The sequence below is a fragment of the Trichomycterus rosablanca genome, chromosome 1 (assembly GCF_030014385.1).
Source record: "Trichomycterus rosablanca isolate fTriRos1 chromosome 1, fTriRos1.hap1, whole genome shotgun sequence".
NCBI classification, from domain to species: Eukaryota; Metazoa; Chordata; class Actinopteri; order Siluriformes; family Trichomycteridae; genus Trichomycterus; species Trichomycterus rosablanca.
Window position 1 is genome coordinate 53,911,380 of NC_085988.1, and position 16,564 is coordinate 53,927,943.

Below are 16,564 nucleotides of genomic sequence, written 5' to 3' on the forward strand. Positions count from 1 at the left end.
GAACAGCAATCCTGATCAGATCCAATGTCTCAGACTGCCATATTGCAGTCAACACAAACTTGCAAGTAATGATTGTATGTTTGTCAAATGTCCTCAAGGGTGCTATTATGATCTGATCTATATACACCTACCCCCTAACTAGAATTGTACCTGGTATACCATAATTGTACCTGGTTGACCATACAGACTGGTTGACCAGTTAGCCTCCCCAGCCCCCAAATGCTTTGTTGGGGGACTTCAATAGCCATAACCCACTGGTGATGGAGAAGTTTATTGGCAACAACAACCTGAGCCTGCTAAACACCAACAAACACCTACCTCCATCCTGGCCATGGCAAGTACAGTTCCATAGACCTGTCTTGATGCAAACCAGAACTCTTGTTAAAACTTTCATTGAAGATTTGGGTCGACCACTGTGGTAGCAATCAATTTCCAATCGTCATTATACCAGAGAGACCTGTACTGCTGCAAAAAGGCCCAGCAATAAGAAGAATAAGAAGATCAATCCAGATCTGTCTCCTAATAACATTGTATAGTGCAGCATGAAGAGAATAATCAGACGATGACAACCACAGTCTGTTGAGCAACTGAAGTTTGGTATCAAGAAGCAATTAAGAAACATTTCATTTGCAAAACTGCAACAATTAGTGTCCTCAAATCTAAAACCATTAAAAAGCCTTATTAATAGGAAAGGTAATGTAACACAGGGGCAAACACACCTCTATGCCAACTTTGGGAATGTGTCACAGGTCTATTTTTTGAAATGTCCATATAATTAATAGTTAGATAATTTGTAGGATCACACTGAGACTGGGAGTTAACATTTTTCTTTCAGCTTTCTGTAAATATGGGTCTGCACAGCAGATCTGGTCCGCATACCAAACTTGACACAGGTTCCTGAAGCAACCCTCCTATTTTGATCCTGCCTGGAACCGGCCCTAAGAATGCATTGACAAGTGCGCCTCCCGATGACTAGACTGTTTTAGACAATTGCACCACTAAGATTCAAACCTTGGCTCCCCAGATCTCAGCAGTTGTGAGCTAGAGTACTTTACTGCGCCACACGAATGCCTACTGGGAGTAAATGTGATGCATTGAAAACAGATTCATCCATTCAATACTGAAAGTACAGCATGAGTCAACAGACCCAACTAATCTAAAGTGAAGGAAAAATCTAATTGCCTTAATGTTGTATTTATGAATGTTAGACTTATTTAAGTCAATTCAATTTTATTGTCATTATACAATACAGGGTTGTACAGTATAACTGTCAGGCTACATCTCCGGTGCAGACATAAAATACATTAGTGCAAAGACAATAGACAGAAAAAAAAGTACAGACAAGGTGCACAGACAAGGTCTGAGGTAGAGCTCAGGGGTTTGGTGTGCATTGACTGAGGTGTGTCACAGTTGTTATATTTACAAAAGTGTATAGTGCAGGTACATGAGTGTACACAGCTTAAGTTCAAGTAAGTAAGGGCTACAGCTCAGATATAGAGTTCCAGTTAAAGTGCAATATGCAGTGAGAAAGAATGTGTTAAAGGAGCTAGATATACAGTGTATCACAAAAGTGAGTACACCCCTCACATTTCTGCAGATATTTAAGTATATCTTTTCATGGGACAACACTGACAAAATGACACTTTGACACAATGAAAAGTAGTCTGTGTGCAGCTTATATAACAGTGTAAATTTATTCTTCCCTCAAAATAACTCAATATACAGCCATTAATGTCTAAACCACCGGCAGCAAAAGTGAGTACACCCCTAAGAGACTACACCCCTAAATGTCCAAATTGAGCACTGCTTGTAATTTTCCCTCCAAAATGTCATGTGTCTCGTTAGTGTTACTAGGTCTCAGGTGTGCATAGGGAGCAGGTGTGTTCAATTTAGTAGTACAGCTCTCACACTCTCTCATACTGGTCACTGAAAGTTCCAACATGGCACCTCACGGCAAAGAACTCTCTGAGGATCTTAAAAGACGAATTGTTGCGCTACATGAAGATGGCCAAGGCTACAAGAGGATTGCCAACACCCTGAAACTGAGCTGCAGCACAGTGGCCAAGATCATCCAGCGTTTTAAAAGAGCAGGGTCCACTCAGAACAGACCTCGCATTGGTCGTCCAAAGAAGCTGAGTGCACGTGCTCAGCGTCACATCCAACTGCTGTCTTTGAAAGATAGGCGCAGGAGTGCTGTCAGCATTGCTGCAGAGATTGAAAAGGTGGGGGGTCAGCCTGTCAGTGCTCAGACCATACGCCGCACACTACATCAAATTGGTCTGCATGGCTGTCACCCCAGAAGGAAGCCTCTTCTGAAGTCTCTACACAAGAAAGCCCGCAAACAGTTTGCTGAAGACATGTCAACAAAGGACATGGATTACTGGAACCATGTCCTATGGTCTGATGAGACCAAGATTAATTTGTTTGGTTCAGATGGTCTCAAACATGTGTGGCGGCAATCAGGTGAGGAGTACAAAGATAAGTGTGTCATGCCTACAGTCAAGCATGGTGGTGGGAATGCCATGGTCTGGGGCTGCATGAGTTCAGCAGGTGTTGGGGAGTTACATTTCATTGAGGGACACATGAACTCCAATATGTACTGTGAAATACTGAAGCAGAGCATGATCCCCTCCCTCCGGAAACTGGGTCGCAGGGCAGTGTTCCAGCATGATAATGACCCCAAACACACCTCTAAGACGACCACTGCTTTATTGAAGAGGCTGAGGGTAAAGGTGATGGACTGGCCAAGCATGTCTCCAGACCTAAACCCAATAGAACATCTTTGGGGCATCCTCAAGCGGAAGGTGGAGGAGTGCAAAGTCTCGAATATCCGCCAGCTCCGTGATGTCGTCATGGAGGAGTGGAAAAGCATTCCAGTGGCAACCTGTGAAGCTCTGGTAAACTCCATGCCCAGGAGAGTTAAGGCAGTTCTGGGAAATAATGGTGGCCACACAAAATATTGACACTTCAGGAACTTTCACTAAGGGGTGTACTCACTTTTGTTGCCGGTGGTTTAGACATTAATGGCTGTATATTGAGTTATTTTGAGGGAAGAATAAATGTACACTGTTATATAAGCTGCACACAGACTACTTTTCATTGTGTCAAAGTGTCATTTTGTCAGTGTTGTCCCATGAAAAGATATACTTAAATATCTGCAGAAATGTGAGGGGTGTACTCACTTTTGTGATACACTGTATTACTGTCCATAATGTTGAATCATGAAAAATGAGACTCAACAGTGTTTTAAAAAGACTGAACCCAAACATAAGTGTAGAACAGGGTAAAGCGTTATCTTTTTGCTCTAAATACCTTTGTGTGAAATTTTGCTGTTAATTCCACTCTATTTATAAATGCATGTCAGTATAACAATGGTTTAATGATAAGATTTATGAAACTCTCTTCTAATCAGCTAAAACAGTTTAATAGGGAAGGAAGGTCTACTCATTCTCAGCTATTTTTAGACAAAACAAAATGAAATCATTTTTTAAAACAACAAGCTAAAAGCAACTGTTTTACACTTTCATGCTGTACCGTGTAGTGTCAGTGTAATATTCTCACATGCTTTAACACCATTGAGGGTAAAAATAAAGATGTTAAGCTCACTGGCACCTGCTTTACTGCTGCATGTGTTCTCAGTTTTTTTAACCAAAGATGCCCACATCTGCTACACTTGTACGGACATGTATTTACTAACAAAACATTAAAAAGAACAATTTGTTCTTGTTTTAGACCACATAACCTTAAAAAAAACAAAGAAAATACATCTACGAATGGCCATATGCCTCTGAAAGCCAAGCTGTAATGGTCAATGCGCAATCAGGCGCAAAATGAACACAAAACTAATCATGATATATTTGAATATTCTAAAATTAAATATTAATTTTGATTATATATTTTTAAAATATTTAAAATATGATTATATCAGTGCGCTGGCTGAACTCAGTCCTAGTTTCAGGCTATCAGTCTCTCAATTACAACAGTGTATGATGTCGGCCAGATGAGGCAGAAAGGTATTTACTTGAGGTTATTTAAAACCTCCTAAACGTCTTCACTCTGCTCTTACTGATTAAGGATGTTTTTACACTTGCACTCTAGTTCTAGACCTAATTCCATTTGGACCCATAATAAGTATATCTGGCTTACTGTATAAGTAATGGTACCAATCTTTAGTCTGCCTGAAAATAGATATAGACCCAAGAAAAGACTGGACCATGTGTGAATACATCCCGCGTTAATAGGCAGACATGAAATGACATGAAGTTCTTGAAATGTGTTTCAAGTTTTTCAAGTTTTACAAAAGTAAATGAAGTAAATGAATCAAGTAAATGATGCTGTAATTACAGATAAACAAAGTCATTTAAATAAAACAAATTTTCTTTGTATATAAGTAAGCAGCTTTGACTAACAGAATTCACAGAAATAGTTAATCGCTGACAAGCAAAAATTCAGAAGTACTAAGTACAAAATTAAAATACTGAAAATATTGTTAAAACTGAATATTATTAGAATAAATCACAGTTCGATCCCAAAAGTATACACGCCTACTTTATAATCTATACATGTGTGTTTAGGACTGTAGCCAACATCTCTGAATGAGGTCACAAGAGAAAAATCCATCCGGCAGTGGCTGAATAAAAAGTAGGCTCAACGGTATAAGAACAGGGAGGATGGCTCTTCTACATACAATGCACAAAAAGCATAAAAAGTGCACAAAGCACAGATCTTTAGGGAGTTCACTGCTTTTTGGTGAAACTTCATGTTTATAAAAGAAGAAGAAAAAAAATACATTTCGAAGAAAAGAACACTATGTTTCATATGACAGGAGGTTCAGTGATGTTTGGGGTTGCTTTAGTGTCTCAGAATTACTGAAAAAACCTGTCTGTGGTCATTGCCCTTTACATTAGAGATGCATGAGTACGGATACTAGTATCGGGTATTAGCCCGATACCGCGCTCATTAACTCGTACTCGTACTCGCAAACGAGGCTCCGATACTAAACATCCGATACCTTGTGCCTAGTGCACGTTGCTGTGTTAACGCAGGGATTTTCAACCTGTGGGGCGCGAGTGCCTGACCGGGGGGGGGGGGGGGGGGGTCATTTTTCACCCACGGGAGACAGATTTAATTATTCTCACTGACCACGCTCACACGCACGTTTAATGTTATTTAGTTCCGTTTGAAAAAAAAAAAAAAAACTTCAAAATAGAGCTAACAGCGAAGATAACCGGTTACAAAAGCAGCGACCGCTGTTATAGGACGTGTTTGTGTTCAAGACTCTGTTCACAGTGTCGATACAAGTGATTCAGGAGTCGACTCATTTTAAGCTTCTTTTCTCAGTCATCTCTCCGTGTTTACTGTTATAATGAATGATGCGGTTGTAAATAAACACCAACTACTACAGAACATTTTGTGTGACTCGCTTACATTATAAAGCTCAGGCTTAATTATACTGGTTATTACCACAGAGCGGGAGCCGACTCAGAGTCGTTTACGATTTACCGAGGTGAACCACGAATGTATGTGCTGATAGAATCGGCTCAGATGGGATCGGACTGTATTATCCTTTTAAAGTAAATATTTCAATCAGCAGAATCGCATCGCATGTATGATGTGCACAACGTTAATTACGTGCGTTTATTAATGAACGTTAACGTTAGCTTGTCAGAAGCTTTCTCAATGATGTCTGTGCGGTGTTTTTTTTTTTTTTTTTTTTTTTTTACAATTAGTGATGGCAACCCAAGCAACTGTTCCACTGCACTATTTTACACTAAAAACTACACTATTCCATAATGCTCCAGATTGCATCATTCTAAATAGGTATCGGTATCGGCGAGTACTAAAATACATGTACTCGTACTCGGTTGGGAAAAAATGGTATCGATGCATCCCTACTTTACATAATTAGAAATGTCAAATTACACTTAATTAAAAACAAATAAAGGCATTCTACTGTAATTTCTGGTGTTACTGTACAAACCCCATTTTCAGAAAAGTTGGGACATTTAGTGAAATGCAGTAAAAAGATTCTGTGATTTGTTAATTTACATTTACATTTTCGGCATTTAGCAGAATCTTTTGATCTAAAGCAACTTACAGTATACAGTCTAAGCAACTGAGGGTTAAGGGCCTTGCTTAAGGGCCTAACAGAGGCAACCTGGTGGGGTTTGAACCATCAACCTTCTGCTTACTAGTCCAGTACCTTAACCACTAGGCTACAACTGCCCAATTAATTGTCTTGCATTAGGGCTGCCGTGATATTTTAAGTCAATGCATCGTTTTTAAAACTGTGCTTATAAATAGAGATGTACCGATCGGGGTTTTTGGCACCGATTCCGATCTCCTTTCAGGGATATCGGCCGATAGCCGATTCCGTTGGGGGGGGGTGTTGCAAATTTAGCAGTAAATAAAGTACATCAAACAACAACATCAGACATATTTCATTAGTCTAACTGATCAGTCTGAAAAAATCTTAAAAAGAGCCTTACAGTGAAGATAAACCGGAGCAGTGCGTGCGTGTGTGTGTGTGTGTGTGTGTGTGTGTGTGTGTGTGTTTGTGCCTTTAAGACAAATGATCTGTTCACTGTATCGCTTAAGGTGATTCACGAGTCGATTCATTTCCCGCGAAGCGTAAGTTTCTCTTCTCAGTTATCTCTCCGTGTTTACTGTTATTAATTAATGTCGTGGTTTTAAATAAACAAGAACTAATACAGAACATTTTGTGTGACTCTCTTACATTAAAAAGCTTAATTAAACTGCTATTACCACAGATCTGTAACAGAGTCAGACTCGTTCCGTCTAAGGAGCTAAAAGTTTTCTGATGATCCTAAAAGTTCAGCAGATGATCCTGAACTAACGAATTTGGTAATGAATAAACTTTTGCCTCCGATTGGCTCTAACGTTTTCTGTTCTCATCTACATCACAAGCAAGAACCACTTACGATTTACCAAAGTGAACCAGGAGTTTATATAACGTGCTGATAGAATCGACTCAGATGTGACCGGGTTGAATTATCTTTTTAAAGTAAATATTTCAATCAGCAAAATGACATCGTATGTATGATGCACAACGTTAATGATGTTATTTTAGGTCATGAAGAGCTTTCACGATGGTTTCTGTACGGTTGTTGACGAATTTTGATGCGATGGTTGGTGCTTTGTAGCTCAAAGTCTGGATCAATCCACTGAGCTGTTAAGCTTAACGTGATCTTTCATATATCACACGATCGGATCGGCTACATTTAGGAAATATCGGCCGATCGCCGATAGCATATTTTGATAAAAAATCGGCCGATACCGATTCATAGCCGATCGATCGTTCCATCTCTACTTATAAATGATCCTTTTTAATTTCTACAACGTTTCTATTCATATAACCGTTCATATGATTTTCCTCAGCACTACTTGCTGCGTGCATGACCTAAGTCGTATTTGGTCCAGTCACTGGTTGGCGGCATTAAGCACAGTCTTAGAAAATGCTGTCTGCAGCAGTCAGAGGCCGATTGTAGAGCTTTCAAGGAAAAGCTAGAAGTTTTTCAAGACCCAAATCATCAAAAGCTTTAAGAATACTTAAATCTGGCACAAAACAAAAAGGTGGTTTGTACACTGTGCAAAGCTTTGATGGTACCACAACAGCACTAGCTCCATGTTGCACATCTATATAGTTTCATTAAACTTCTTAATCGCGGAGATCCTAGAATACCGTATTTCTTAGCGAGTTCAGTTAGGGTAAATTTTTACTTCTATGTTGTTTCATTAAGCTTCTTAATCATGGAGATCTTGGAATACCGTATTTCTTAGCGAGTTCAGTTAGGGTACATTTTTACTTCTATACTGTTTCATTAGGCTTCTTAATCGCGGAGATCTTGGAACACCAAATTTCTTAGCGAGTTCAGTTAGACTGCCGCGCACTTGCTCAGTTGGGCTCGTAATTTTTGCGGTTGCCCCGGCACTTAAAAAGCTTCTCATGAGCCCTAACGCTTACCACTTTGTTTACATCACTTAGAATTTGAAGTAAGTTTTAAATTAATCTGTAGGTTAGAATCTGGGCTCATTCTGTCTTTACTGCACGTTGGACTGAATGAGACGTGCCCACCTCTATTTTGTTTCTGCTTTAAGTTTAAGCACTTTGCTTTGTGTACGGAATGCCATAAACACATGCTGCACTTTGTTTAATATGGAGCACTTGAGAATTTGATAATATGGACATAAACCCTGTTTACATTTAGTTTTGTGCCATATTATTATGCCATACAGTTTGTTGTTAAAATAGCTTAAATGAGATTCTGAATGACATTTTTTGAAGTAAAATTAATCGTTAGATTAATCGATGAAAATAGTCTATAAATTAATCGATAGAAAAATAGTCGTTAGTGGCAGCCCTATCTTGCATCTTTATTTAACTGACAAAAGTATAAAGAAAAGATTGAAACAAAAATTATCAAATGCTTTATGGTTTTCACACAAAGCACTTTTCACACAAAGCACAATTTCTATCAGCACAAGCAAAAATAAAACTAAATTACTTACTGTTCGTTGACAACAAAGATGCAGTTATCTTGTGATGGCACACCAGTGACCGGATGTTTACATGTTACTTTTCTCTCATTGTGACTGAGGGTAGAGAAAAAAGAGCACAGAAAATGTTTTAGTACAGTTAATTGTAAATCATAGCATTTCCAACCACTTATATGAGAACCAGTTAATAAAAAAAACTGATTAAAGTTGATTTTGAATACAAAGGTATTTAAATCCTATATAACCTATGTTAAATGTTATTATCCCCTAAACCTAATAACTGGTTGTGCCACCCTTGTCAGTAACAACTGCAATCAAGCGTTTGCAATAACTTGGCATGGTTCTATTTAAGTAAGGTTTAAATTCAGCAGGTCAGGCATTTTTCATTCCTGGGTTTGGCTCGTGAAATTAAACTTGAATTACATTTGGTTAACTGGTTTATTTAGTAGCTAAGGAGGCAATTACTTTTTCACATTGGGCCAGGTAGGGCTGAACAACATACTTCAATAAATAAAATTATCATTTAATATAAACATTTTGTTATTACTTGGGATATAATATTATTGTATAATATTAAAAGTAATTTAATAATCTGAAACATAAGTGTGATAAACACGCAAACATGAATACAGTGGGGGAAATAAGTATTTGATCCCCTGCTGATTTTGTAAGTTTACCCCCTTACAAAGACTTGAACAGTCTATAATTTTTATGGAAGGTTTATTTTAACAGAGAGAGACAGAATATCAACAAAAAATCCAGAAAAAAAAACATTAAATAAAAGTTATAAATTAATTTGTATTTAATTAAGGGAAATAAGTATTTGATCCCCTACCAACCAGCAAGAATTCTGACCCCCACAGACCGGTTATGTGCACAAAAGGCACACAAACTAGTCCTGTCCCTGTATAAAAGACTCCTGTCACAGAATCAGTTTCTTCCGTTCAAATCTCTCGACCACCATGGGCAAGACCCAAGGACGGATTAAGGATAGTCTGGGCCCCTGGGCAAAGAGTTGCCCAGAAACAACCCCCCCCCCCTCGCGCCCCCCCCCCCCCCCCCTCCAAAAACATAAATAAATTAATACATTAAACAACCTGTCAATAACTAACCCTAACACAAGAATCTATTTTATATAAGTTTCTTTCTACTCTTCTTTCTTGCAAAGTCATCCACTAATTCATCAAAATTAAGCTGTCTGACCAAATCTGATTCAATGGCCAGAAGTGACAGGGAGTTCAGGCGGTTTTGGCGCATCCTAATCCTGAGTTCATTCTTAATACGAGCCAGTTTGGAGAATGAACGCTCCCCTTCACAATTTGTGATAGGCACAGTCAAAAAAAGTCTAAGTGCTATGTAGACATTTGGAAAGGTTGACTGTAAATTCAAATTTATCATGGTTTTGAGCATTTTACTAGGACATTTTTCTTTTTCTATTATGAATGATTTGTATTGTATCAATTCATCTGCCAGGCTCATGTTCAGATCTGAAGGATATGCTGCAGCGAGTGAGTTAGCCTTTAAAGTGAGCTCACTGTTGGACATGTTGTCAGGCATGAAAAGAACATGAAATAGCTCAGTTAAGTGTGTGTATGCATTCAAACTAGGGCTGTCACACGATTAAAATTTTTAATCGAGATTAATCGCGATTAAAGAACAAAATTAATCGCGATTAATCTCGATTAAAAATTTTAAGCGTGTGACAGCCCTAATATATATTTATTCATCTCAATTAATCGCAAACTAATAATTAAGCAAAATTTGAACAGTTATGCACATTGTTATTGCAAGAACGTGTTTACCAATAAAACATTCATAAATGTTTGACCAAGAATGGTCTGAATGACCAAGATGGCGGCGTGTTAACACGCAGCGGCCGCTCTGCGGTCGAAAAACTGTGTTTTTTTGTTGTTTTCAGGAAAAGTTTGTAAGTTTGTTTAGGACAGTTTTGTTTATAAACGTATGGAAACCACTTTTGACTTAGTTTACAACCGCCAGACACTGCTACAATTGAGAAAACAGTCAGAAACCAACCTGCAAGATGATCTGCAGCGAACTCTGCATGAACTCTGCCTACTTCGCGAACCAGACCTGCAGTCCTCGGTGTTACCTGAAGCAGGTGATCGGGGGAGGGGGCGCCGCAAGCGGTGCTCGAGGAAGCAGAAGCGTGGAAAGCGAGCCGGGGTCCGTGCTAGGCTAAAAGCTAACCCAAGCCGGCCGGCTCTACCATCGTTATTCCTCGCAAATGCATGCTCTCTGGAGAATAAACTGGACTGTATCAGACTTCAGCGAACTACCCAATGTGAGTACAGGGACTGTTGTGTTTTAATTTTCACTGAAACATGGCTTAGCGACAACATTCCAGACAGTGCCATTCAGCTAGACGGGCTAGCATCGTATCGCGCCGATAGAAATGCAGCTCAGTCTGGTAAAACACGAGGAGGAGGCGTTTGTGTTTACATTAACACCGAATGGTGCAAGGACTCTGTGCTTGTTGTGGCGTACTGTTCTCCGATGGTGGAATTTGCTATTGTTAGATGCAGACCTTTTTATTTACCACGGGAATTCACCAGCGTGCTTATTGTCGCGGTGTATCTTCCGCCCAGCGCGAACGCGAAGGAAGCATTGAGCGAACTTTACAGAGCCATCAGCGAACTGCAGAACACTCATCCAGACGGACAGTTTATTATCGCTGGGGATTTTAATCATGCAAATCTCAAGTCTGTTCTCCATAAATTCCATCAGCATGTGGACTTTGCTACGAGAGGAGCGAACACGCTGGATAATGTTTACACGAACATTGCCGGTGCGTACCGGGCGGAGCCCCGCCCCCACCTCGGATACTCAGACCACATCTCTGTAATGCTAATTCCAGCATACAGAGCACTCGTCAGGCGCTCCAGACCTGTACAGAAACAGGTGAAAACCTGGCCAGAAGGATCCATCTCTGCTCTTCAGGACTGTTTTGAGTGCACTGACTGGGACATGTTTAGGGAGGCTGCAACATACGGCGATTACACTGATCTAGAGGAGTACACGACTTCAGTGACCTGCTACATCAGCAAATGCATTGAGGACGTCACTACCACTAGAACCATCACTTCCAGACCCAACCAGAAGCCGTGGATGACTACAGAGGTGCGTGCACTGCTGAGGGCCCGAGACTCCGCTTTTAAAGCAGGTGACCAGCCGGCTCTGAGAACAGCGAGAGCCAGACTGTCCCGGGCAATCCGAGAAGCAAAGCGCGCACATGGCCAGAACATCCACAGCCACTTCCAGAACAGCGGTGACACACGGCGCTTGTGGCAGGGCATCCAGGCCATCACCAACTACAGGACGACTCCACCCGTCTGTGACAGTGATGCCTCCCTTCCAGATGCGCTGAATGACTTCTACGCTCGGTTCGAGGCGCAGAACAACATGTTGGCGAGGAAGATGATCCCACCTTGTGACGACCAGGTGCTTCGTCTCACCACAGCGGACGTGAGGAGAACTCTGCACAGAGTCAACCCACGGAAGGCTTCTGGACCAGACAACATTCCTGGCCGAGTGCTCAAAGGATGTGCAGACCAGCTGGCAGATGTATTCACTGACATCTTCAACATCTCCCTGAGCAGCGCCATCGTTCCAACGTGCCTCAAGACGACCACCATCGTACCCGTGCCAAATAAGTCATCTGTGTCATGCTTCAATGACTATCGTCCCGTAGCACTCACGCCTATCATCATGAAGTGCTTCGAGAAACTAGTCATGAGGCATATTAAGACCCTACTGCCTCCCACCATGGACCCACTGCAGTTTGCGTACCGTCCTAACCGCTCAAAGGACGACGCCATATCCACTACACTTCACCTGGCTTCTACACACCTGGACAGAAAGAACACTTACGTCAGGATGCTGTTCATAGACTTTAGCTCAGCATTCAACACCATCATTCCTCAGCATCTAATTGGAAAGCTGAGCACGCTGGGCCTGAACACCTCTCTCTGCAACTGGATCCTGGATTTCTTGACTGGAAGACCTCAGTCCGTCCGGATCGGTAAGAACACCTCCAGCACCACCACACTGAGCACCGGCGCTCCCCAAGGCTGTGTGCTCAGTCCACTGCTGTTTACTCTGCTTACGCACGACTGTACAGCAATGCACAGCTCGAATTCCATCGTTAAGTTTGCAGACGACACAACTGTGGTGGGACTCATCAGCAACAACGATGAGTCAGCGTACAGAGAGGAGATACAACATCTAACGGACTGGTGCCAAGTCAACAACCTGTCTCTGAACGTGGATAAAACCAAAGAGATGGTCATTGACTTTAGAAAGACACTAAGGGACCACTCCCCACTGCACATCGACGGCTCATCTGTTGAGATCGTCAAGAGCACAAAATTTCTCGGTGTTCATCTGGAGGAGAATCTCACCTGGACCCTCAACACCAGTTCCATTAGCAAGAAAGCCCAGCAGCGTCTCTACTTTTTGAGAAGACTGAGGAAAGCTCATCTGCCACCCCCATTCTCACCACGTTCTACAGAGGAACAATCAAGAGCATCCTGAGCGGCTGCATCACTGTCTGGTTCGGAAATTGTACTGCGTCGGACCGCAGGACTCTCCAGCGAGTAGTGAGGACAGCTGAAAAGATCATCGGGGTCGCTCTTCCATCTCTCACGGACATTTTTAACACCCGCTGCATCCGCAAAGCTCTCAGCATTGTGGACGATCCAACCCATCCATCACATGGACTTTTTACTGTGCTCCCGTCTGGGAGACGATACCGCAGCATCCGGACTAACACAACCAGACTGTGTAACAGTTTTATCCCACAGGCAATCAGACTCCTCAACTCAGTACTGTAACAATTTCCTCCGGAAATGTTCTGCTGCCACACACTAACCTGTATTGACTATGTTACTTGCATTTTTTGCACACCTCCTGGAACTGCACAAGTAATTTCTGCACCTTACTTGTATTTTTGCACCTTATTTACTTTTTAGGCACCTTATCGGCATTGCCAATTTTACGCTGCTAATGTACAACATGTCACTACCTCATGAACCATTGTACCATCTATTCACCATCATGTACTAACACTTGTCTTTAGTCCTGTCTTCTAATTACTTGTTTAGATTAGGGATAATTAGGAATATCTTTTGTAGTTATTTATTATAGGATTTTTTGTATTTATTGTTGTATTTACACTGTTTTGTATTGTCTTGCACTTTTTGTACCGTGTTACACCGTGATCCTAGAGGAACGCTGTTTCGTTTCAATATGTACTTGTATGTAGCTGAAATGACAATAAAACCTCTCTGACTCTCTGACTGACTGATAAAATAGAATAAAATTATTAAATCAAAATTCATTGTAGAAAGCACATTATCTGACAAGAGTGAGGATCTTTTCCTGTTCATGACCCTGACACTGAAAACAGGTGCACCAACCATAATGTTTTGATCTAATATAAGGCATCAATAAAGCATCAAAACACAGATATGATTATTTCATAGATCTATTAAGAAAACCCTTTAATACTGTGTTTGTGCAGAAAGAATACTGGGAAATACTGTTCTAAATTACCATTTAAACATCTATAAATACCTGAAACAGTCAAGTTAGCAGACATTATCTATAAGTAATTGACTGTAGCTATATAAAAAAAGTGTTAATTAAAACAGTCCATGTAAACGCTTAGTCCATATAAATATCAGATACGAATGTGTTTTTAGAAAACTACAAACATCACAAATATAAATCATGTTTATAACCATGTGATAGAATGACCTGAATAAACTGTAGAGATGAAGCATTACGCAGAGTTTCACTTTTTACCGGAGGGAAGGATTCATTCATCTTTTCGTAAGTGAAAACCGCTAAAAGTAGTTTTTCATCGGACAGTTCATGCGCTTTACATCCTAATTCATCTGAAATACAGTTAATTACCACAGAGACACAAATGTATGTGGTACAAAGAGCCAAATAAATATAGTTAGATTAAAAATTTTAATCTTGAATTAAATGATTAACGACAGCCCTAATTCAAACTGCTCGAAATTGCTTGTCTTAAATTTAAATAATTGCAAAATTGCAAAATTAATTTGTGTCTCTGCGCTTAAGAGAAATTGAACATAATAATTTTGAAACAATACAAATTCAGAAACATTAAGTAAGGGCCTGAATCGCATATTTGCAACGAAACGTCTGTTATGAAATATGGTAGCTTGCCTGGCAATTTGTAGGTCCCTAGAAAGTCAAGGAGCCATGGTAAACGACTTCTATGGAAGTCAAGGGCCCCATAGCAGGGGCCCTCACGATCAAGGGCCCTCTAATGGTATGCCCTGCTCTTCTCTAGGGCCCCCTGGTAGGGGCTCTCATAACCAGGGCCCTCGAAAAATATGCCCCCCTCTTTCCTAGGACCCCTAATAGCCAGAAGTCGAAGTCAGAGCAGTGCCACAACGCCTCATCCATTTTCATAAGGGGCCCAAAAGCATGGCTAGGGCCCCCAAAAGCATGGCTAGGGCCCAAAAGCATGGCTAGGGGCCCCAAAAGCATGGCCAGGGGCCCCAAAAGCATGGCTAGGGCCCCCAAGAGACCCTGGGGTCAAAGTCCATAATAGTCAGAGGATCCTTAAAATGGAGGGCCCTCGGAAATAAAAATAAATTGTATCATAAATGTTGATAGGCATCGCAAAATGTTTTGGGCCAGGGCCCCCCCGGGGCCCCCTGACCTCAAGGGCCCCTGGGCGCTAGCCCCACTGGCCCGGTCAGTAATCCAGCCATGGCAAGACCAAAGAGCTATCAAAGGACGTCACAGGGACAAGATTGTAGACCTGCACAAGGCTGGAATGGGCTACAAGACCATCAGCAAGAAGCTTGGTGAGAAAGAGACCACTGTGGCGCCATCATTCGAAAATGGAAGAAATACAAGATCACAGTCAATCACCCTCGCTCTGGAGCTCCATGCAAGATCTCACCTCGTGGGGTAAGAATGATTCTGAGAAAGGTGAGGTCAGTCCAGAATTACACGGGAGTAGCTTGTCAATGATCTCAAGGGAGCTGGGAGCAGAGAAATGCTGGATATGACCCCAAGAACACCATCCCCACCAGGCATTTCTTTGCCTCCAAACACGGCGAGTGGAGTTGATGCCAAAGAGCTCAATTTTGGTCTCATCTGACCATATCACATTCTCCCAAGCTTTCTCTGAATCCTTCAGGTGTTCATTGGCAAACTTCAGATAGGCCTGTACATGAGCCTTCTTGAGCAAAGGGACTTTGCGGGCACTGCAGGATCTCAATCCATTACGGCGAAGTGTGTTACTAATGGTTTTCTTGGTGACTGTGCTCCCAGCTCCCTTGAGATCATTGACAAGCTCCAACCGTGTAATTCTGGACTGACCTCACCTTTCTCAGAATCATTCTTACCCCACCAGGTGAGATCTTGCATGGAGCTCCAGAGTGAGGGTGATTGACTGTGATCTTGTATTTCTTCCATTTTCGAATTATCGCACCAACAGTGGTCTTTTTCTCACCAAGCTTCTTGCTGATGGTCTTGTAGCCCATTCCAGCCTTGTGCAGGTCTACAATCTTGTCCCTGACGTCCTTTGATAGCTCTTTGGTCTTGCCCATGGTGGTCGAGAGATTTGAACGGAAGAAAATGATTCTGTGACAGGAGTCTTTTATACAGGGACAGGACTAATTTGTGTGCCTTTTGTGCACATAACCGGTCTGTGGGGGTCAGAATTCTTGCTGGTTGGTAGGGGATCAAATACTTATTTCCCTTAATTAAATACAAATTAATTTATAACTTTTATTTAATGTTTTTTTTCTGGATTTTTTGTTGATATTCTGTCTCTCTCTGTTAAAATAAACCTTCCATAAAAATTATAGACTGTTCAAGTCTTTGTAAGGGGGTAAACTTACAAAATCAGCAGGGGATCAAATGCTTATTTCCCCCACTGTACATAATAAAGGACTTGCGTGTCACATATTATATTAACACACAACATAAGGACTTGGAAATAACAGAAGAGCAGCTGATTATATAATAACCACCACTG

At 41.2% G+C, this 16,564-nt stretch overlaps 1 protein-coding gene across 8 annotated transcripts in view; it reads right to left on the reverse strand.

Annotated features, from left to right (window-relative positions):
- Nucleotides 1-16,564, reverse strand: part of plekha5 (pleckstrin homology domain containing, family A member 5) — a 146,633-nt gene that overhangs the window by 51,980 nt on the left and 78,089 nt on the right. For all 8 annotated transcript variants that reach the window (XM_062994627.1, XM_062994626.1, XM_062994625.1 and 5 more), the window contains exon 4: nucleotides 8,530-8,613. In XM_062994627.1, coding sequence (XP_062850697.1) covers nucleotides 8,530-8,613 — 84 coding nt within the window. The remainder of the gene's footprint in view (nucleotides 1-8,529; nucleotides 8,614-16,564) is intronic.